Genomic DNA, 23,108 nt, shown 5'->3' on the forward strand with positions numbered 1-23,108 from the left:
GCCACCAACATATTCCATAGGAAGATGTTAGCAGCCTCAGTTATTCAGAAAGAAGCCAAAATAATTGCAAGCCCGCTTTGAGTAACAACCAGCAACTCTATGTAGCCAGCCAACCCAGTTGTAATACCTCCTACCTTTTACTTACATATATTTTATAGCACTTTTGTGACATATTACTCAGTGCTGAAAGCTATTTTAATATATTTAATTAAGTTTGACTTTATCAATCTTCAGGGACAGTCCCAATGGATGTGGCTTAGGTCCCCACTGTTAGCTAGTGGTATGACTCTTGGGACCTCTGGCAACTGTTCAATTCCCAAATGGCCAGAGCCAATGGGTTTCATGGGCAGAAATGTCATTTGCCATTAGGCTTCCTGGTGATGAGTAGCATGTGTTAGTATATTTTAGCATTCTTGTCGTATACCTGCTTTTCAACTTTTATTGATTTAAAGGAAAAACATTTTAATGGCCTTACCCCTAACAAAACTTAAAACAAAACATAAAACATTTATCTGTATAATGCAAATAATGTCTTGTATGCAAATAATGAATAGCTTATTGCAAAAGTAATGTTTAATAACAGTTCTATAAACTGGAAAAAATAGTTATCTGCACCATACTGTAAGTAAGGAGTCTTTAGTCCAATCTTTTATTGGGCCAACATAAAACATCTTCTTCTTGAGACTCCTTTTCCTCATGGGCTGACACGACTATAGCCACTTTTCTGATTAATACCGTAAAAAGGAAATGACACCAGCTAACTGCAATGTATTCCTGTGTACTCGCGCTTTATATAAACATGGAGATGAAATATAGTGAGATTTATAAATGTATTTGTATCTTGTAGTATATCCTACCAAGAACATCTGAAAGCCAAGATTTCCAAAGCTTCTCAGATTGTTCACACTAGTGTTTTCCTGACTGCTTTTGTGGCCGAACCTTATCTACGTCCTGCCTTTCCGTCCAAATAGGCGAAAAGGCTGACAAACAATCCAGGCACATGAATTTTTTTTTACAATTAGTCCACATCTTCAGCATCCTTTTCCGTGTGAATCTTGCACCACCCCCCCACGTACATGTGCAGATGTGAGATAGACTCTAGGCATACACAGAAAACAATCAGATCTTACACTTTGATCTGTACATCTGAGGAAAGTAAATAAACTAAACTGTGTCTTAATAATAAAAAAGCATATTTTCCCTTTTTTTTTTCTTCTGAAACACCAAGGTCTGAAATTAATACAAAACACTTTAATAAAGTTGCAATTTTATAGGTGTTTTTTACAGTACACATTTTGTTACGAACCCACTTATTTTACATTATTCTTGCGTAATATGTTAGCAAATCACTATTTCCGTTCACTGCATACAACAACTTAATTTCAAGATAAGGTAATGCATGCAAATATGATAAGTGGGCCTGATTAAAATAAAATGAGGAAAACATCAGGAGGTTGTGTCTTGTCGCGTTCTACCTGCACATCTGATAATGCACTTAGCAGGGTTACATTGAATTTGATCTCTGTTGACCATCTGCCATGATGAGATTTGATCTCCTGCATACTTAGAGGGGTTATTTAGTGTCCTGTGCAGTCCCACCAATAATACATTAATATTAAAGTACCTTTTAAGTACTTTAGTATGCATTGTGTACCTGTTGGGGGAAAAATAAATCCTGTTTAGAAGCACCACCCCCTCCGTCGTGTGACCTTTTTCAGGCCACTTTCGGCTGCTTGGCAGGAAGGCTGTCACATCTTGTTAGTGTTTCTGTAACATCTTGTTAGACCTCCTTAAACTCGCGTGAGCTGGAGCCACAGCTGGCTGGTAGAGAGTACATCTCAAAGTCACTTCTGCAGTCAGGAGATGTGTTCATCCAGGCACACCTCGGGATCTAGGGGGTGCGTAAGGAAGCAAAGGACTAAGGGGGGATTCTGCATTTGCAAGGGGCAATAAATCGTAGTTTTAAAGGGGACACTTTTTGCCACTGAAAACTAAGTATATATTTTAAATGTTATTACCATATATTCATCGCCTTTCCACAGACATTAACCTACTTTAGTCTTTTTGTGGCCAAGTATGGCAGACATTAGGCCGGCAAGGAATGCAATATTCCCGACAGTGTTGTTCACTTCCTCTAACAGATACACAAATCAGGCATGCGATGCTTCACAGACAAAGTTCTGTATAAATGTCATTTTTTGCTCTTTATGTGCGTTTCCCAATCAACCTTTACTGTAGCATAGAAACAAACTACTAGTAATCATCCATTCCTCAGTCACACATGCAAAACAGTCGAACCGGTTGCCTCCTGAGCAATATTTTTGCACATTATGTAGGTAGCACATCTATTTATTTATTTTTTTCATGCAGATTTTGGTATCGCTCTGTCGGTGTCTCTCCAGTGACCAAATTTCATTAAAAAACGCACAAATGATTGAGTGCTTGGTTTTTAAAAGCATCTGGTAGGTAACCCATTCCATATCTTCCTTAGCAACTTCCACTTCTGGTATCTGTGAAAACCCAGGGATCATCCATGTCGGCCTCACAATCACTACACGAACAGTCTAACAAGGGAATGTCCGCGTTCCAGGAGAGCATTGTCTCTCATCGACCTGAGATGCCAAGGCAAAACTCTGACCCAACGTCTGAAAACCCTCCTCTTCCTCCTCGTATTGAAAAGTTTGATCGCAGTTCATGGTTACGCCAGGAGGAAGACCTTCCACCTAAGGTACAAATTGATTTAAATTAAAACCTGTTTAATCCATTTAGGAGAGCTAATGTTTCTAATGCTACTTGCGGCGAGTGTCTGAATGTTTAACTACATCAGTCAGAGAGTGCATTGTTGGCTTAATCCCTAGTAATGACTTGTCAATAAATGTGTGGAGCTTGCTAATGCAATCTAGCCTTTTGCTTGACCTTCTCTAATTCCAGGTACCTCAGAGGACTACTTCTATATCACCTGCATTAACACGAAAGAACTGTCCTGGAAATGGCAACAATTTAGGAAACAGATTGGGTGCCCAGCCTATAAGAGCCAGGTAAGCAGAGACAGCATCTTCTGGTTGTGTAGGGAAAGTAAGGTACAGTCTAAGTACCCAGAAGTTAAGAGTTGTCCTCGGGACTGATGGTATGTCTTGGTTAGGTGTCAAGCTTGCCTTGGCATCCATAACTGGGATTCCAATGTATACTTCTATTTTAACGCATATTCATTTGGAGGGACTTTTCTAAACCAAAATTATGTTCTGTTTACTTAAATATAGCCCATTGCATATGATTAAAACCAATGTTGGTTTTACAGTATGTGGATGTGAGGTGAGAGAAGTGTATTTGTCAGGAGTTGGTAACAGTGTTGCCTTTGATCAGGCTTAAGGTAGAGCCTCGTATAAATACGCCTCTCGTTCCAAAAGCAAATTGGAATACTATGAATGGAAATTCTTGGTACTGATTTGGACAAATTTCATTGTGGCGATGACGTATTTCCTACTGTGTTCAAAACATTGATCTCCACAGGCTCTAGATTGAAACACAACATCAGTTTGCAGAAATAAGACAGACTAGCAAATATCAGGTTCCCTTGGAATGATCCCAGCCATATGCTGTCTATCCGTCTTTTACTGGGTTAACATATTAAAGAAAAATGTTGATAAACATTGAGCTGTCAACACGTTTTCTCTGTGTTTTTAGATGCGTTCTAAACCTTTTTTTGTTTTAAGAAGTAGTCATGTGTAATTTTTTTTAATAAACATATCTGCCCCACACCAGTCTTCCTTTTCTCTATGGAATGTTTCTGTGTGAAGCCACCGTTAAGCTACACAAGTACTTATTTAGTGCAAAGACAGAGATCAGTGAAACAGATAGCTTGAAGAAAAAATACATGTAATATCTGCATCTGTTTCATAGTTGTTCTTTGATGCTTTCCCATATCTACCTTTGACCTGTAACTCAATGACAATCCTATTATGCAGTAACCCTGATCTGAGGAGGACTGAGACCATCATAGAGAACCCAATCCAGAGAACCAGCAGTGGTAGCTCTTCCAGTTCAAGTACCCCAAGTTCCCAGCCCAGTTCCCAGGGAGGTTCACAGCCTGGTTCTCAGGCAGGCTCTAGTGAGAGAAACCGAGTGAGAGGTAAGGCATGTTTCAATTCCCAGTGTCACATTTCTGACATTATAGGATACACCTACGGAAACCTAGACCCAAGGCATTACAAGCATTAGGGCGGCATTGTCACCGCGCAGAATAATAACTGTGCACCGCACTCTTCCTCCCACACGCAGCTCTTGGAGGAGATTGTGTGCGTGGGAGCTCAGCTCTGGCTTTCTTATCGGCTTCACCGGAGCGCGCGTGCTGCAGCATATTGTGCTTAGGTGAATTAGGTTAATAAAACATGTTCCTTGTTGTAAAAGAAAATATAATAATGAAAAAAACACTTTGTGTTTGCGTTGCCTTTGCCATTCCCATCCGGTTTCCAGCTGCGTTCTTCTCTTAGATCTAATCACAATGGGATTCTTCTAAGCACACGCTGTACAGTATCTGTACCCACTCTGCTTAGTGCTGTCTGGCTCAGACCATTGTTAAAGAAACATAATCAAATAGGAAGACAGTTGCTCTGTAATTGTCCCTTCTCACATGTGCCTTGCTGTTAATCGTAATTAAGCCTCAGTAAATTTAAGGGCTCAGTTCGAGATGGGTTTAAAGGTAAGAAAAGGACAAAATTCTTGTTTTGGATATTTAACCATTCAAACTCGGGTACGATGAGCAACATAAAATGTTTTTGGGGTTTTTTCTCAACTCCCCCCCCTTTTTTCAATGATTTAAATGGTTTTATTACAAATTGGTTTTAAAAACAAATAAAAGTCTTTTTTAGTAAGTTTAGACAATACAGTATTTTAAAGTGAATGTATTACAGATGATACGAGTGTGGTTTCCCCATTTAATGTGTTCATTTACACTAGCTCTTCCCACAGGAAACATTAGGTCTTCTGCACATTATCATGTTAGTGAATACATACCACAAAGTCATAACGCGGGAAATGAAGAAGAAACTTAATTGTACAAGTTTGCCATTTTTGCACATTATAAATGCTGATTATGTTGATGTTTTTCTTGGAAAAAGCAGGAAACAATAAGCCTGAAGGATCGCCACTGTTGCCACACGATGCCCCTAACGCTAAGCCAGAAGAAAACCGAGATGTGACGCGGCCAAGCCGACCCGCTGTGAGTTTATTAAAGATTTCATTCACCACGTTTCTCTTATTAACGCTACAATGTCCTCTCTCAGCCACAAGGAGGACCATTCGCAAATTTTCTGACACAATTAGTAATGACAATAATAGAGAATTTTCATTCACGTTGTTTGTCTCTTCCGTATTCGTTTTCATTAGCTTTTCTTCAGCATGTTTTGTAATGTTACCGATAGGACTGTGAATTATGAAAGATAAAATCACGCAACAATTTTTTAATTTATAAACGGTAGGTGAAATATTCACCATCACTACATTGTATAGATTATCAAAGGACACTTTGCACAGATATGTGTATATTTTAAACGCGTCTTCAAAGTTCTCTTGAGCTAGAGATATCATTACCTCCGTCGTGCGGCAGTCACTCCACCAGCGCCTAATGACATTAAAGCGGCCTCCGTGCATGCACTGCGTCGCCCAATGGCCGTGCCTCAGCTCTTCATCCCATCCCTTTTAAGACGTGGGCCGAAGAGCTGAGGAATGGCCATTGGGTCTGACTGCCGCACGATGCAGGGGCATACCTAGAGTATTTGGCACCTGTGGCAGGTCCTGTATGTGGCACCCCCCCACACACACACACACTTTAAAACTGCATAGTTTCTATGGTTAGGCAAACATTGACAGGGGTACAGCATAACTGTTATCATTATATACTGAGGCAGATATTGACGGGGGTACAGCATAACACCTATCACTATATACCGAGGAAGACATTGACTGTGGTACAGCATAACTGTTATCATATACTGAGGCACGCATTGACTGTGGTACAGCATAACATCTATCATTATACACCGAGGCAAACATTGACGGTGGTATAAGATAACGGTTATCATTATATACTGAGGCACGCACCGACAGTGGTACAGCATAACTGTTATCATTATATACGCTGTGCCACCATCAATGTGTGCCTATCACTATACATTGAGCCAGACACTGACAATACTGCAGTATAACCCGTATCACTATATACTAAGCCAAACATTGATGTGATGTAGGCCTACCACTTGCCAGTGACTGGCTTAGTGTAGGGATGCATCGAAATGAAAATTCTGGACCGAAACTGGAAATTCAGCATTCACTTGGCCAAAACCGAAAAAAACTAAAACCAAAAAAAAAAATAAAAAAAACTTTCATTTTGGTGTGTTACTTTTAATAGAAAAAAAAGTCAATAACAATATATATTAATAGCAATCACAATCCTATCATGCATAGGCAGCCAGTACATGCTGGAATCTGGACATGATAGGAATGTGATTACAGCCTCCCTATGCCATGCTACCCCCCCACACATTTACACATCCATGCTATCTGAAACCCTCATTCACAAACATTCAGCATAAACTACAGCATAACACCCATCACTCTCACACACTTAGTAATCCACTCTCCCTGAATCTTTTCCTACCTTTCCTCCGTCACTTTTCCTCCTCCTTTTCGTTCTTCTTCTTCTGTGTCCTGTCCTTCCGGTGCGGAAGACGGTGGGCGTGGCTTCAGTGTTGTGCGCCGGGATTTGACATCAAGTCCCGACACACAGCCATGGTTTCCGCGTGCATAGTTTCTGGAGGCGTGCCGGCATAGTGGCAAGAGTCCCTTTTTTTTATTGGACTAACATAATATTAAAAAGACAAGCTTTCGAGAGTTGTCATCTCTTCTTCAGTTCTGAAGCGTACCACAATAGTCTGCATATATACACATAAAGAGAAACAAGAGTTCTTCCAAATTCTTTGCCCAAGTGGATGCCTTTTTATGATTTGGACTGTACGTTATTAAAAGTGTGCTTGTGTTTTTCCTGGACTTAATACAAAATCATATCAACTTTGGTGCAAACAAAACGTAATGTAAAACCTTATCAGCACTTTATTCCTCCTGTGAGAACCTAGCACAGAAGTGTGGTAATAGTACAATGTTTCCAATGTCATGGAAGTTGAAATTATACCATTCCATTTTACTGCTTTTTGTTTCTCCAGTAAGACTTGAGGTGTCTGATATAAAATATACATTGTCCTGGATCATGGATAATATCTTGCATTAACATGATGCCATATACGACATTATCAGTGTCATAACATATGTAATGTTATAATAAACATACACAGCACTACTGAATTAAATTTTAGAATATTAAAACAATAAGCTGTCAAATGTAAGATCAAGAATACACAATTTGTATGGATATGTTTAATGATTTGGCAACCCATTTAATTATGACCTGCATCTCAATGAGGCACTTGTTGAAACAATAACCACCCGGTACCGGCTGTTAGATGTAGGTTACCAGGCTTTTGCTTGCGTGGATTGGAAGGGATTAACGATTGAAAACAAAATGCTTGCTTGTGTTATGGTTGTCCTTTGTTGTTCTACAAAAGCAAAGAATATATTATCTGTGTAAATGGACTGTCTTTGAGCTACATATCATTGTTTCATTGAATACTTAGGAAACATTAGGTAAGATGGTCATTGTTGATAGACTGTCTGAAGGTCGTTATACAAAATTTGCCCGCTATAGGGATATCGCAAAAAGATTGGTGATCTTTGCAGCCAAATGCTCTACTAATTTTACTAATTTAAGCCTGTTGTAAGACAACATGCCCGATACGCAGAGGGCTTTCCCCAAAGTTATTGATGCAATTGCCTTTAGGCAGCCACTGAGTTTACCATGCCATATAGCCCTGAGAAACATCGCAATTTATGCAGTAACGGTTTAAATACTGCATGAGGCTTGTTACTCTCCCCAATTACTAAATGGAAAAATTACATGTAAGACTTACGCACACAAAATAAAAATAAAAAACCTCTAGTATTGTCCAAAACTGTAAAACTAGGCCAGCCCACTAGGCAATTACCCCCTTGCCAGCCTTCCAATGACTCGTGGCTGTTACATATTCACCGCTCAACGAGGTTAGGGAAAGACGTGTACTGCATGTAGATTAGTGCATGCATTCTTCATTTAGAAAACGTGACTTCTGTCTTATTTAACTCCTCCTCCAGCTACCTTTTACTGAAAGCAGGGAGCATACCTCAGTATGCCCAGCTGAGCTCCCCATGTATATAGTAGAATTACACGTATGCTAGGAGAACATCACTATCCCTATAGCATGCATGAGTTCTGCAGAACATATGTATGATTCTTGGTTTCGGTGGAAGCGGCTAGGGAGGAATTATGAGACAGAAGTCTCATTCTCTCTATCCAGTGACTAAAGAATGCATGCTCCGATTCACATGCTGTAACATGCACTGGAGTCCATACAAAATGCCTTTAACATGAAATATGCCTCTAATCTTACTGACTGCCTATTTTGTACAGTCTTTTCATGCATTTTGGCAGCGAGGGCATTAATCGGTTTTAATCTCTTGGTAAAGTTTTGTGTTGTGTATTGCTTTCTCCAATAGTTTTCTAAGCACCAGTCTAACCTTTGTGTTTCTAACCTGCTTCCTTTCCCGTGGCTTCCCTCTGACCTGCTCTGCTCTGATGCTGGTTTGCTTCCCCTTCTCAAAGAGCTATAAGAAAGCTATAGATGAGGTTAGTGACACTGTTGCAGGGAGTTGCTGGAACTCATTGCGGTGGCCCTTTTTAAATGTTGTGTGTTCACATTAACACTTCATTAACAAGTCGCTACCATTCACTTGAATAATGGGAGGGGGGCTCAACATTATTCTGAACAGGCATTTTCAGTATAGGAAGTTGCAGGTTAAAAACCGACTTCAAAACTCGTCCGAAGGAAGGTTCTTTGAGATTTTACTTCCTTTCAGCATGAATTTCGGCTGTGTGCACCACTGCTTGTGTCCTTGCTGCTGACGTTATTTGAGATTATGTGCTTTACTTACATACATCATCAGCCTTCCTATGCAGTATTTAATGAGGAAGCCACTGTATCCGTTCAAGGTGTACCCTTTTCCTTAAGAGAAGCTTCATCTGTAGACCTGCAAGCTATGGCTCTAAAGTAATGGCTCGATTCTTTTTCTTCGATTCACAACATCAGGTTTTCTTGTCCATGAAACAGAGACGTTCTTATGTGTAGAGCTTTTTCTATGGCTGGAAATCCTTGCTTATTTATGATGACTTTGACGTTGAAATACAATATAAAACAATATGAAAGCATGTGAAACGTCTATTTTGATAAAGCCTGTGAGAGGCTTTTGGTTTATAGAGCAGCCTATAACCCATTACTGAAAGTGACCCAATATTCTGTATGGAATAGAGTTCCACCCAGTGTTGATGCATGGTATGGATGATGGAGGTCATGTAAATAATATGCATGTCTGTTACATGTGATGGGGTCATTACATGCATGGACGTTTCAGCAAATATCTGAATTCTGTGTGCCCGTTTTACGCAATTGTGTGATTTTTGCCCATTAGTAGTCCATTAAGCCCGATCATTGTTCTTCTACACTTAGTCCTTTTGTGACTTTCCATTACATAAGATGCCTGCAAAAAAAGAAACAGCTTTCCTATGCTTTGCAAACAAGTTTTCTGCACATTTGGTAAAAGAGGTGAATGGGGAAACTTGGGAGAAAACAAAAACCCAAGATTCTTGTATCCTGATGTCCCCGCTTGGTACTTCTCTGCAGGCCGTTATCTCACAGGCAATACCCGCGGATGATGGAAAGATCATGCCGCGGCGAGTGAAAACTAAAAACAAAACGGTAAGAAATACCTTTCTTGCCCTTTTAGTTACGAGGCATTTGTTATAGAAAAAAACCAGTATTAAATTTAGATTAACATGCTCTAGATATGGAACCTTGAAAGGGGAGAATTGACAGGAGAGTTGTGTTTTCAGCTCCTTGACTTCGTAATACAATATGAAGATAAAGCCCCAATGAGCTTCTGCTGCAGGAAGAGCTTTGATGGCCCTGTAAAATGTATAGTTAAACCAGTGAGATTCATTCAGAGTCTCCTCTTCTGTTAAACTATGCTTTTACAGGGACAACTCAGTAAAAACCCTTCGTAATAGTAAAGTGAGAGCGTTACAACCACAGCTCTCTTTCAAGCTCTCCTGCTGACTCTCCTTTTAATGAATAGACCCCAGTATTCTTTATTATGTTAAAATCAGAATACAGGAGCTTAGATTAGGGTCTGGAAATTATAAAATCACTAATATTATACCGCAAAAGGTGCAGGCTTTCCTGAATTGAGGCCAGTCGAGTGAACAACAGTGACTTAAGTAAGAATGGAATCCCTGACGAGTCAATTTAAGGAAAAATTTTGTTCCCAAAACGAAATTTTTATATTTTGTAATGCCCCATTCTGCATGTACTCGAATTCAATCTACTGCATGTATTATTTAGTTATTTGATTTAGAAAATGAGACTTCTTTCTCATTGAGTCCTCCCCTTGCTGCCATTGAAGCATTTGCCACGGGTCACATGTATGCTTGGAAAACACTGGTGTTTGGCTATCATACATGTGATTTCGGTGAAAGCACCATTAGAAAGGCTGTTGGCCGAACATGTGCATGAATTATACCAAGGCATGCTATACCAAGGCACGTTTCCTATGGAGGCAGCTGGGGAGGTGTTAAATGAGATGTAAGCCTCATTTTGTAACTCCAAAAATCGAAGAGTGTCTATCAGTTTGAGTGCAGTAACAATTACTGGCGTTCATGCAAAATTGACTTGAATATGCATTTAACATGATAATAGGGCTGGAGTGGACCTTGTAGAAAAACTGTTGGGCAACATACTTTGTACTTGCACAATTTCTAGTATACTCCTATTAACCGCATAGTGCCCTCTGTCGTCATTAACCTTAAGGCACAGTCCTTTGTTGAAGTTGATACCTTTTTATTGTACCAACATAGGAACATATGTAAGTCTCTCCCTCTCTCTCCCTCCCTCTCTCTCCCTCTCTCCGTCCCTCTCCCTCTCTCTCTCTCCCCCTCTCTCTCTGTCTCTCTCTCTCCCTCTCTCTCTCTCTCTCTCTCTCTCCCTCCCTCTCTCTCTCCCTCCCTCTCTCTCTCCCTCCCTCTCCCTCCCTCTCCCTCCCTCTCCCTCCCTCTCTCTCTCTCCCTCTCTCTCCTCATTTTACCAACAATAGTAATTAATGTAAGATGTAATGGAGAAACTATCAAAGGGTCCCCTAAAGCACTGTACATACACCTAGCCCTAACCTCCATAGAATAACTGTTCATCTAAAGCAAGTTTAACCCCGTTCCATGTATACACCTGTGCTAATTACACACAGAGTGTGCACTCCAGTTGGAAGTAGAGGAAGAGGAGTGCAGAGTAAGCAAGGTATGGTTAGTGGGATTTCTGGAGTGTCTCATAATTGTCTATCGTAAGAAATCGCAGTGGCGGGGGGGACCCAGAATTGAGGGAATTTTCTCGAAAAAGAGGTGGGACGTGGAACTGATGAAGTGTGAGATGAGCGCTGACAGCTGCAAGAGAGTAAAGTGATAAAAGAAAGTTCTTGGGATGAAAAAAGAGAGGAATAAGTAAGCGAGGGAGTGAAATAAAAATTCATAAATCAGAATGAAAAAGATAAGGGATATTAGAAAGTTGCACATGGTTTTTCTCGGCTGCCTCTACCTCTACAAGTACTAAAAGCAATAAAAGAATATAGGAGGCCATTCAAAATATGTTTATAGTTTGGCTATTGAATAAGGCTATTGACTTAAACTATTGCTCTATAGTTGACAGCGATAAATCCTGTGATTTAAAGTGTGTGTGAATGTATATTTATAGATAACATACAGTATAGAATATTAACTTCTAGTGCTTCCCAAGGCCTAATGTATTGAATTTGCTCTCATTTGGCATCCTTGAGGCTTTATAAACATATCTTCTTAGAGCAACAATGGGTTCCTGGCAAGAACATGTCTTATCAAGGATAGTTTTAATAAACTCTTAGCGTGATGGTGGTGTATGGACATTGTTGTTAAACATGGTGATATTGAATAAGTCTCTTTCTCCCTGAATCCTTTGTCTCTGACCGAATGCTTTGGGTGTCTACATTGGTCACTATTATAGGGGGAAATGGTAAGAATAACGACTTCAGTACTTTGTTCATCATATGCATGTTTATTTCAAGAGATCCAGCGAATACATTTTCTGCAGAGTCCTCACGCTTAACCACTCACATTGGCTACAAGCATGTCCAGATAATGCATTTTGGTATTCTTCATGCAGCACCTGTTATGTCTCTGTATTAAAGCAATACTGTCTTATTTATTTTCTCAAGTCATATGAAAATCATAGTAAACCGAGAAAACGGCAAACCTTGAAGCTTTGTTACGCTTTATTCACGTTTCGCAAACCTTCTGGGAATGTTTTCCAACTGTATTTCTATAGGGAAAATTTGAGGGAATGATTTCTAAAGTGTTTTTCAATGCAGTTGCAGCCAACTAGTCTAACTATTATTGATATTGATGAATAATATTTAATGTTGATTAGTAGACGATTGTATAGGTAGAATGTTTTCCAGTTTACTATGACAGAACCTATTAAACTTCACAGACGCACTATCCATCTGTATATATGCACAGGAAAGGCAATGGTTGGAAAGAAGGTCAAACACTTCTTCTCTTCACTTTTTGCTGTTGCTCTTTAGTTGTCCGTTTGTCCAGCTGAACTGTTTGCAACTTTGTCATGCTATTCGGTATTCACTTATGGTGTAGTTCATGGTTGTCTAACTGCATCTTTTCTGGCTAGTGTCCTGCCAGAATTCAGAATGTCTTATTAAGCAAAGCTCTCAATGGCCCCTAGAGATATACCACATATACCACATTTTCAAGGCACTAAAGGATACAAGTTGGACAACCTCCATGTATGTAAACCTAGATAACCTGTTGTTTGCCTGATTAAAGCACTGCCCCCTTTGTCTTTTCTTCCAGGACCTGACTGCATTGGCCAAAGAGTTACGGGAGCTACGTATCGAAGAGACAAACCGACCAATGAAAAAGGTGACGGATTATTCCTCGTCCAGTGAGGAATCTGAGACCAGCGAGGAAGAAGATGGAGAGAGTGAGAACCAGGATGGAACTGTTTCAGTTACTGACATCCCAAGACTCATGTAAGTAGCAGGTGTTGTAGGAGGAAAGTACTTAGCATGCAAAAGGTGAGGAAGGCAGGGCTATAGAATCGTCCTACACTGTTGTGGGGGTTAAAGCAAATGTGTGTTACTGATAGAAGCTAAATCTTAGGATGGCTCACAAGTTCCAAGGGGCTGAGGGCTGGCCATATCCGCTATTTGACAAGGGACTTCAACTTTAGCGCGTTCATAGTCTGCTGATTTCAGTGGGAACTCACTTAAATACAGCAAGTTGTGCCACCCAAATTGCCAAATGTTCTCGAAAAATTGGGACTTACCCTGAAAAGCTACCAGGTTGTCTATTTGCACTCTTGGGAAATAGCAATTCTCGGTCCGGCATTTTCCCTTTTGATTACTCTCCAGTATCTTGTTTGTTTTTATCTAAAGTGATGTAATGAATGATGTAAAAATAGCTATTCTTGGACCAGCATTGTCATTTTTAATGTTGTCCGTTGTTTTGCTTGTTTTATATAAATTGATGTAATAAATGACTGGTGTTTCCACACTTCTTCATCTGCAGCCCAACTGTGCCAGGAAACAATGAGCCATATAATGCTGGATCTCAAAGCCTTGACTCTTCCCAGCCAGAAACATTCAGCGTCTCAAGAGAAGGCACTTTAATGATTAGAGAGGTAACAAACTATAGAATGGCAGTGCTGTGTATTATGTTGTACTCCCTTAAAGGCACACAATAGTAATCTATGAAATATACATAAAATACCATTAAATGGACTTAAACTTGTGAAACATGTCATCACAATTTCACTAAGCATTATGAAAGGCCATCCCTAGTGAGCTTCACCTGTAGGACTGAATTGGTCCTGAAGATGTCTTAGCAGGAGTAGTGTAACCTATGACCTTGAAGCCGTGAGAGATGCAGGGAGACCCCAAAGTTCTTATGCAAAATTGATATGTTCCATTTACACACCTACAATATAATTGCAGAATAGTACAGATTGCCATAACGTATTTAGATTCAGGAGGACATAGTTATTGTCACATTTTATATCGCATTAATGTGAGGTACCCAACCAGTCCTTTTTTTAGTATCAGTAAAGTAGTTTGAGGGACACTTAGAGTGGTGTGACCTACTAGTCTGATCATCAATCTTCGAAAAATGTTTAATAACAGATTAAAATTGTTAAGATATATATATATATATATATATATATATATATAGTTAAATAAAAATGTTTTATGTACAGCACACCATCATCGGATGGTCTTAATGATAATGATTGGATGTATCTACTAAATGCTAATGTGTTTTTCTAGCTAAGATAGCTAAACTTATCCAGACGAATGAATCTATGGATACGTTTATAAGACATGGACTGATACACACACTCTTGGGCTTATTAATTAACGCAATCCCTGTTCTATATCTAATGTCAGGGTTTGAACTGAACGCTTCCGCTTCACCCAGAATTTAGTAGAATATATTGAAAACAAGAACAGGATATCCAAGACTTCACAATGTTGGTTATGATGAAATCAGGATGATTTTTTTACTAAAACATTTTAAATATAAAACAATACAACACTACAATCCCAACATTAACAGACATACACTTATAGTATATATTCCTGTTTACATGCTCATATGTACCCATTTTGAGATCTCCGGTTGTGTGATATCCCTTCTCCTGTATCTAGATAACATTTCTTCTTTAAACTAATCTGGCAGTCTCTCGATAAAGGAGAAGATCCCAATTGGTTTTAATAGGAAGACATTTGATTGGTTTTGTGTTGTTGGGTAATGTTTGTAACCTTTGAAGTTTCTTCCTTGGGTGTAAACAAGGCTTCCTATCACCCACTGGGGTCTTTACCGACCTTCAGACAATACAGATATAAATCTACTGTCCTGATAAGGACACATCTGGGGTGTCTCAGCAGGTTTATTTGCCCATGGCTGTCTCATACATAAATCTATCCTATTCACACATGATTAGCTCCCATCTATCTCCACCCAAGGCTTGTATAACATAAAAATAATACATAAACAACTTTCCATAGTGTAACTTTCTTTATATATATATATACACTGCCCTGCAATTTGCCAGTCACCTCTAAAAGGAGTCATCGGTACATGATGATTCACAAAATGAGATATAGATATATATATTACATAGATAAATTTAAAAATGCTGTTGGGTCATGGACTAAATGTGTTGAATGAGGATGTATCTCCCAAAGCAAATTTAGAAATATGACATTCTGTACAGACGTTTCATGATCAAACTAGTGGGTCACTACTGTTCTGTGCTGATAACACCAAATGGATCTCAATGGTACATTGGTGGGTCACCTCTCATTAAGATGATTTAGATTGGTTCTTATTTTTCAGAAATCTTGCGTCAATCTAATTTAAAATTGATCATAGTATACAATGTAGCGATGTTCAAAGGCTGTACCAGAATTAACCAAACAGAGGACCTTTCGCATCGCAGAGTCTTCAAATATTTGGTGCCAAGATTGGCCAAACATGTGGCAGGGATAATCTTCCAGATCCGTTTCGGAGTTAAACCTGTACCATGAAAACTGAATAAGAAGTGTGGCTTTTTTTAGCTTGGGAGCCTAGTATAATTGGTACGCAAAAATGAACTATTATGAACGAAAGAATAAAGCAAAGGTTACGTTTTAGTTATTTCTTATATTACACGCACTAGATTGCTGTGGTTCACTGTGGAATTGTGAGGGCAGATGAAGGAATAAATAGAACTGATTTTCATGTGTGATTTAATGAGTTTTGTCACGCATTGTTCTAATTATTTTGTAATAATAAACCTACCAAAAGCTATTCAGAAATGCAGATCAGATCCCCGGAGTCTCTCAGGAGATGGGCAGACTAATGTATGCTGAAAACTATATGGTAAATAATTTATTTCTTCCAGTCATTGCCTCTCAGCAATAGGTTTGTGGCAGCTAAGAGGATCAGTATTTCATATTCAGCTTTTCATTAAATAAATGTCAATCCTAGTAGCGCATGCAGTGAAGGATTCATGCGGCGCCGACATGAAAGTTCATATTCTACGTGCGGGATTCATAATCTCAGTTTGGCAAGCTTTGCATTTTATGGGCTTAAGGTTATTATGTGTGACAGCTGACTCCAGAAGGTAGAAGATTGTGTGTAGATATAGATTTATTGAAGCCTAGTAGTTAGCATCCCTTGACTAGTGCATGAATGACAAGAGTGATAGTTCCATATGATTAACGTGTGCATTACTTTGAAGATCTTTCTAAATTGCTATCACCTTGGCAAAAAAGGCCCCTCTCCTATCCTAACCATTCCGATGTGTTTATTGGTAACGCTAAGAGTGGACTTGCATGAGTTCATAACTCACTCTCCAGAGTGTGGACTTAACATAGTGCAAGTGTGTTTTGCCTTTTCTTTTAATTATTTGAAGACTTGGGTGGTTCTCCCTAGTTGTAAAGAGTTAGTTTAGATGCCCCCCACCCCCTTACCTCAAGTCATCGAGGAGCAAAATGTTTAGGGATATTGGTCGGGTTTTGTATCTGGATTGCCCATTTGGTAAGGAAAAATGAGATATGCTAATAGAACAAGCGGCCAAAAGGTGTTGGCAGGGGACTTAGTTTATGTGAAGCTATCAATTGCTGCCTAATCTCGTGATCATTTGCATTCCTCATGACTGCAAGGTTTTGCTATATTATTCACATGTTTATGGTGGCCATATTCCGTATATTGAAAACGCCGTAAATGCTAGAAGCTAAAATTAATATAAAAAATAGGCGAGTACATTAATCATTGGTGATCGGTAATGCAAGGCTTTCCTCCACTTAAGCCCACAATCTAAAGTATATCAAATAAGAGTCGCACGCGGACACTGAATGTATTGGTACATCATATGTTGGCTTATAATATCCCAAAGTGAAAAACGACATATACTCGAACATAAGTGTACTGACAAAAGAATAGATAAGGCATGACAGACATACTTTATCAGGGGAGAGGTATTTCATGTACTTTCTAGAAGCTCTTTTGCATGTGTGATAACTTAATGAATTCAAGCTTTAGTAGCAAGTGTGCAGATATGGATTTCTTTAATAGAAAGTTATCATTGGCATCATCCTTGCTTGTTTCGATGGATTGAAAATGATTCCCTATCTTTGTGAATCTGGATTCTGAATTCCCTTTCTTCTTTAACCTGCATGACAATGCTGTCTGCTTACTTGGGTAGATTTCTAGCCATTGTATGTACATTGCTTTGTGTCTCCACAGACGTCTGGGGATAAAAAACGTTCAGGCCACGCAGAAAGCAATGGTTTTGCCGGTCATATTAATCTTCCCGACCTTGTCCAGCAAAGTCACTCCCCGGTGGGTACTCCAACTGAGGCTTTGGGGAGAGGTTCAACGCTTGCACAGGAAGCGCAGACTGGGAATGAAGTAGGTGGTGGCTCTGCTAAATTAACATTACAAAGTGGTGCATATCGCTAGCTAAATAAACTAACGTGGGTAACTCTCAGCATGCTTTCTTACTTCTTAATCCTTTCAGTGAATACGTTAACAGCTTTATCTCTGTGTGGAGAAGTTATTGGTGGTTTATGGTTAGATAACCACAGTATCTAATTAAAATGTGTGTCTTTTTTACTAATACCGTATTGGCTCGGATATAGGCCGCCCCCGTATATAGGCCGCACCCTAAAAGTTTGGTGCTTTTTTAAAGAAAAAGTTTTTTTTCTTTAAAAAAGCACCAAAAAACATGCTGCCACTCTGTCCTCCCTCCCCGAGATACGCTGCCACTGTTCTCCCTCCCCGAGATCCGCTGCCGCTGTCCTCCCTCCCCGAGATCCGCTGCCGCTGTCCTCCCTCCCCGAGATCCGCTGCCGCTGTCCTCCCTCCCCGCGATCCGCTGCCGCTGTCCTCCCTCCCCGCGATCCGCTGCCGCTGTCCTCCCTCCCCGCGATCCGCTGCCGCTGTCCTCCCTCCCCGCGATCCGCTGCCGCTGTCCTCCCTCCCCGCGATCCGCTGCCGCTGTGCTCCTCTGCCCCCCCCTCCTCGACTTACCGGAGCAGACTCCCGGGTGTCTTGCGGGGCCGGCGAGGGACATGTACGCAATACGCAGCGTATTGCGTAAATGTCTCCCGCCGGCCCCGCAAGACACCCGGGAGTCTGCTCCGGTAAGTCGAGGAGGGGGGGGGCAGAGGTAAAACGCTTAGATAACCTCCCGTGCCGGCACCCCCCCCCCCCCCGTGGGAAGTGCTGGCAGGGGAGGCTGTCTGAGCGTATCGGGGATAAGGATGCAGGTCCCCTGCACCGCTGCGGGGGATCTGTATCTTAACCCCGCTGCCTGCCCGGCGCCCGGGACTGCATGTCCCGGGCGTCGGGCGCTAGAGCCCGAATATAGGCCGCACCCCCACTTTAAAAACTTAAAGTGGGGGAAAAAAGTGCGGCCTATATTCGAGCCAATACGGTAATTGCAAAAAGTAATGTGTTGGAAGTAATGGGGGTTTTTTAAGCAACTTATACTTTCATCTTGTAAGGGAGTTAACTGGGGTGAGATGAAACATTTCATTCCTTCAACTTAATCAGCTGGCACATTTCACCTTACATTCATACACCTCAAAACTCACCATGCACATTCAGCAATTAATTGCGCGGGGCTAGCTCAGCTCTTTTGGCAGGATAAACTGGGTATGGCCCCTCATAATGCACAGTGAAGCTGCTGAGTTGATACGTTTCATCTTGGCATGCCTGCAGTTCATTCTTTACAAATCAGAAATGCCTACATCATGTATGTTGGTTGCCCAGATTAAGAGTTTGTGTATCCACTTTGAGTATGTTATACCCCATGCAAAATATAAAGCACTGTGTAAATGATTACGATAATTTCGAAGCTTTTGTTTAAAACACTGTGTGAGATTGATATATAAATAGAGAGAGAGAGAGAATGTAAGGTCCGTTGAACATCAAGTTCCCTTGGTGGCGGTCGTTGTCCCAAGCGTATAGGCTTAACCATTTCATCATCAAGCGAATTCTGTGTAGAAAGGAGTATTTGGAATGTGTTGAAAAGGAGTAGAGAACACGTAGTTAAGAATGATCCTCCATAGAGCTGAAAGCACTCCTTGAATAAAAGTTCCTAACCTGAATAGCACTTTAAATGTGTGTGCTCCTAAAGGTAGTCTTCTACCAATTCTTTCACGGGGTCTGTGTAGAACATTTTAGTTTCAGGTTTACAAGCATGTGAACAACGCGAAGGTGTTGATTTTTTACACATGAGATGAAGGCAAAGAAGGTGCTCTCTAGCTATACGCATTTGCAATGTTGCTAACAGCATGTTTAGGTCATTAAATGCTTTTGCTGTTGCAAGGAAAAATTTACATCACTGTTCATCTGTTTTTTATGTTTAGCTCGCTAAACTCTTAACATGACGTTTAATCATTTTAATTATTTTAGTATGGCGGTAACAACAAAGCATCCTTCACCCAATTTGTTGATCCAAGAGTTTACCAGACATCTCCCACCGACAATGATGATGAGGATGACGACGACGATGATGATGAGGAAGAGACCTCAGCAACAGGTATTAGGAATATATGGTTTGTACCCAGCCACTGTGGTGCTTTCCTTGTTTGGAGTAGGTCAACACTAGAAAAAGCCATCCTTATTGCAGGATTCAGCGCATTACATTGGGTATATTGTTCCTGCTTAGATTTTTAGTCCAAAAGTATAGCTTTTCAAAAAAAATTGCTGCTCTTGAAAGAAATTAATATAAGCTTACAAAATATGCAAGCTTTTACACTTAGTTATGCCTCTCTGTTTTAAAAATGTATGATGTTTCATAACGAGCCCTATGCTTCTACTTTCTCTAGTAAAACTTGTATCTTTCTTACTAAGCTGACATCAGTTCTTGAATCCGGTTAGTTCAGTAAAACGGTCAATAGAGCCGGTGCAATTACAATAAAAAATTATTGTGCCAGTTTGCATGCATTCTTAAATTGGACAGAACAGATGATGCAGATGGAACATCACACATCCGTTTAGGAATAGTCTTATACAGCCCTGTTATTTTTAGTTAACCCACAACCATCCAAATCATCCTTTACTGCTGGTGGAATAACTGGGGTCCTTGTATATGGAAATAATCTTGTACATGTTGGATATGGGAAGTGATCAGCAGAAACAGTCCGTGGCTACTGTGGCACATGCACCACTTTCTAATAGAACTGATCTGTATACACAACCTCCTAAGTTTAATTATTCATCGTCTGAGTAATAAGTATTGGAGATGGCTTCTAGAGAAAAAAAAAGTTTGTATTAATGATAATGAAAGCATACTAAATGCCGTTCTTCCAGGTGCTAGGATTATAGGCGTTTTCATTTTATTTTCCTTCTGTTGATGCTGCTTGAACGTTTTTTGTTTCTTTATATCCTCCTTACCCCACATGATCATGAATGTGTTGAATGCACAGTTAGTTTGTCACAGAACACGCACACTCCATTTTCCTTATTCTTTTTTTTGCTGAATGAAGAGAGTGTTTTTTTTAGCCCTGTTTACTAGCGAACTGCTTAGACAAGAACAAGCCAAGCTGAATGAGGCCAGAAAAATATCAGTGGTAAACGTGAACCCTACCAATATTCGTCCTCACAGCGATACTCCAGAGATCCGGAAATACAAGAAACGCTTTAATTCTGAGATACTTTGTGCAGCATTATGGGGTTAGTACGGCTTTTGTATTTTTATTGAATGTCATTCATTGGAATAAAATACATTTTCATAGATATGTTTCATTTGGAGTTGCACTTGTGTGATCAGAATTTGAAGGAACACTGTTTGTTCACTCCTTTCCCCAGAGGCGTTCTATATACAGTTGGCCCACCAGAAGAAAACCCTAACCTCCTGTTATTGAGGACAATACAATAATATTGTTTTCATTATTGTGAAAGTATATATATATATATATATATATATATAACAGTCTAGGATAATGTTAGAGCTCTAAGCACAAATATTTAAGCAGCATACACTGATAAAAACATACTGTATTTTCTAACACATATGGAACTGGAAATATGACGATTGCTCAAATAAGCCAGTAAGGTTGGCCCAGTCAAAGCTGACTTTCTTGTAGTTTTTAAGTGTTATTACAGATTACTTTTTTATCATATTATTGCCATTTAGATGTAATGGATACACTAGAAAACGTTGGTATGTCTAAAAGAACAATAAGCATTTTGTGTACTTATTCACAGGTGTAAACTTACTAGTGGGCACAGAGAATGGACTAATGTTGTTGGATCGAAGCGGGCAAGGAAAGGTCTACAACCTTATCAACAGGAGGCGGTTTCAACAGATGGATGTTTTAGAGGGACTGAATGTTCTTGTAACCATTTCTGGTATGACTTAACTGATACCTCTACTTTTTTTCTGTCAAATGACTAACTGTTGGCTGTATTCCAGAAATCTTCTAACACGATACTCCATAATAGTAGACATTTTAGCAGTACTGTGTCCAGATTGTAACCGACAGATTGTAGGTGCAGAGTCGCCTAGTATTTGGGTGTTCGTTAAAGCTCCACACAATTTTCTTAAACATTGAAAATCTTTTGAGGATGTTGAAAGTGAATGAGACATAGGGTTAGGGACTGCTTGAGTGTCGATGATTTAATTGTAGTGAGGGTCATCTGGAGGTATCAGAAGCAGGGCGGAAGGATGGTTTCTTTACATGATGAGGTTGGAATACTAGGATAGATTGTATGCTTCTAAATCCAGAAAGAGTTAGTAGGGGAGAGTCTGACGCAATGAGGAATGGGAATACTACTACTGCCTTGTTGTGCTGCTGGCGGGTTCAAGAAGCCATAGTGTTTGAAGCATTCATCTGTTTTGACTTGGGAGATCTGGTCCTGATGTGAAGAAAATGTCATCTATCTTTTTTTTTTTAATCTTAGGGAAAAAGAACAAGTTAAGAGTGTACTACCTTTCCTGGCTAAGAAATCGGATATTACATAATGATCCAGAAGTGGAGAAGAAGCAAGGCTGGATTACCGTGGGGGAATTAGAAGGCTGTGTGCATTATAAAGTTGGTGAGTTCATTCAGCTAACAACAGATTATGTCGCAATCACTGCCGGAGACAAAGGCTTGTGACATAATGCCATAATTGTAGAACAAAATGAAGTGGGATAAAAATACACGAATGTTTTTAAAGTCTTCCATGATAACCGTATATGTTGTATGCAGTTCCAGTGTTCAAAACATATCTACAAGATGCAGGTGTCCGTGTTTTTTACAATACAGTAGCCTTCATTACTAGTAATCTGTTTATCTAAATAATATGAACATTGGGATACTGCTGATATCACTTTGATGTTTTTAGTACAAATCGTCTACAATAATTAGACATCATGTATTGTGCAAAAGTTCTATAATGCCATATAGTGTCTGAGATGAGGATGCTTTGTGACATGAAAAATGTTAATTGTATCTTTCTAGTTAAATATGAAAGAATCAAGTTCCTGGTTATTGCGTTAAAGAATGCCGTGGAGATATATGCCTGGGCTCCAAAGCCGTATCATAAGTTTATGGCTTTTAAGGTATGCATCAGTAATATTTATTAGCTTTGTGATTTTACTGCACTTTGGTACAACGTCTGCAATAACCTTGTGTTCAATTTCTGTGTATTACTCGCATAGGCATTGTAAAAACGTGGAGACACTCTCCAATGTTCTCTATAAATAGACAAGCGGTTTTCCAATGCATTGGGGTTCATACATGGAGATCAAATCTAGCTCATAGTTCCGCAGTCGCCATATCAGCCGATAGAATGTTCTTACCGACCGATTTTATTACTCCTTATCATAATTACTCTTTTT

General features: G+C 39.8%; 1 protein-coding gene across 12 annotated transcripts in view; it reads left to right on the forward strand.

Annotated features, from left to right (window-relative positions):
• TNIK (TRAF2 and NCK interacting kinase) overlaps positions 1 to 23,108 on the forward strand; it is a 113,235-nt gene that overhangs the window by 84,462 nt on the left and 5,665 nt on the right. For 6 of the 12 annotated variants that reach the window (XM_053460992.1, XM_053460997.1, XM_053460995.1 and 3 more), the window contains 12 exons: positions 2,492 to 2,728; positions 2,932 to 3,038; positions 3,966 to 4,129; positions 5,118 to 5,218; positions 13,082 to 13,260; positions 13,799 to 13,910; positions 17,519 to 17,683; positions 19,694 to 19,820; positions 20,786 to 20,956; positions 21,491 to 21,634; positions 22,187 to 22,321; positions 22,729 to 22,829. In XM_053460992.1, coding sequence (XP_053316967.1) covers positions 2,492 to 2,728; positions 2,932 to 3,038; positions 3,966 to 4,129; positions 5,118 to 5,218; positions 13,082 to 13,260; positions 13,799 to 13,910; positions 17,519 to 17,683; positions 19,694 to 19,820; positions 20,786 to 20,956; positions 21,491 to 21,634; positions 22,187 to 22,321; positions 22,729 to 22,829 — 1,743 coding nt within the window. Of the gene's footprint in view, positions 1 to 2,491; positions 2,729 to 2,931; positions 3,039 to 3,965; positions 4,130 to 5,117; positions 5,219 to 8,746; positions 8,771 to 9,821; positions 9,897 to 12,218; positions 12,228 to 13,081; positions 13,261 to 13,798; positions 13,911 to 17,518; positions 17,684 to 19,693; positions 19,821 to 20,785; positions 20,957 to 21,490; positions 21,635 to 22,186; positions 22,322 to 22,728; positions 22,830 to 23,108 lie in introns of all 12 variants that reach the window. The other 6 variants (XM_053460993.1, XM_053461001.1, XM_053461003.1 and 3 more) reach the window with 4 other exon arrangements.

The sequence above is a fragment of the Spea bombifrons genome, chromosome 3 (assembly GCF_027358695.1).
Source record: "Spea bombifrons isolate aSpeBom1 chromosome 3, aSpeBom1.2.pri, whole genome shotgun sequence".
NCBI classification, from domain to species: Eukaryota; Metazoa; Chordata; class Amphibia; order Anura; family Pelobatidae; genus Spea; species Spea bombifrons.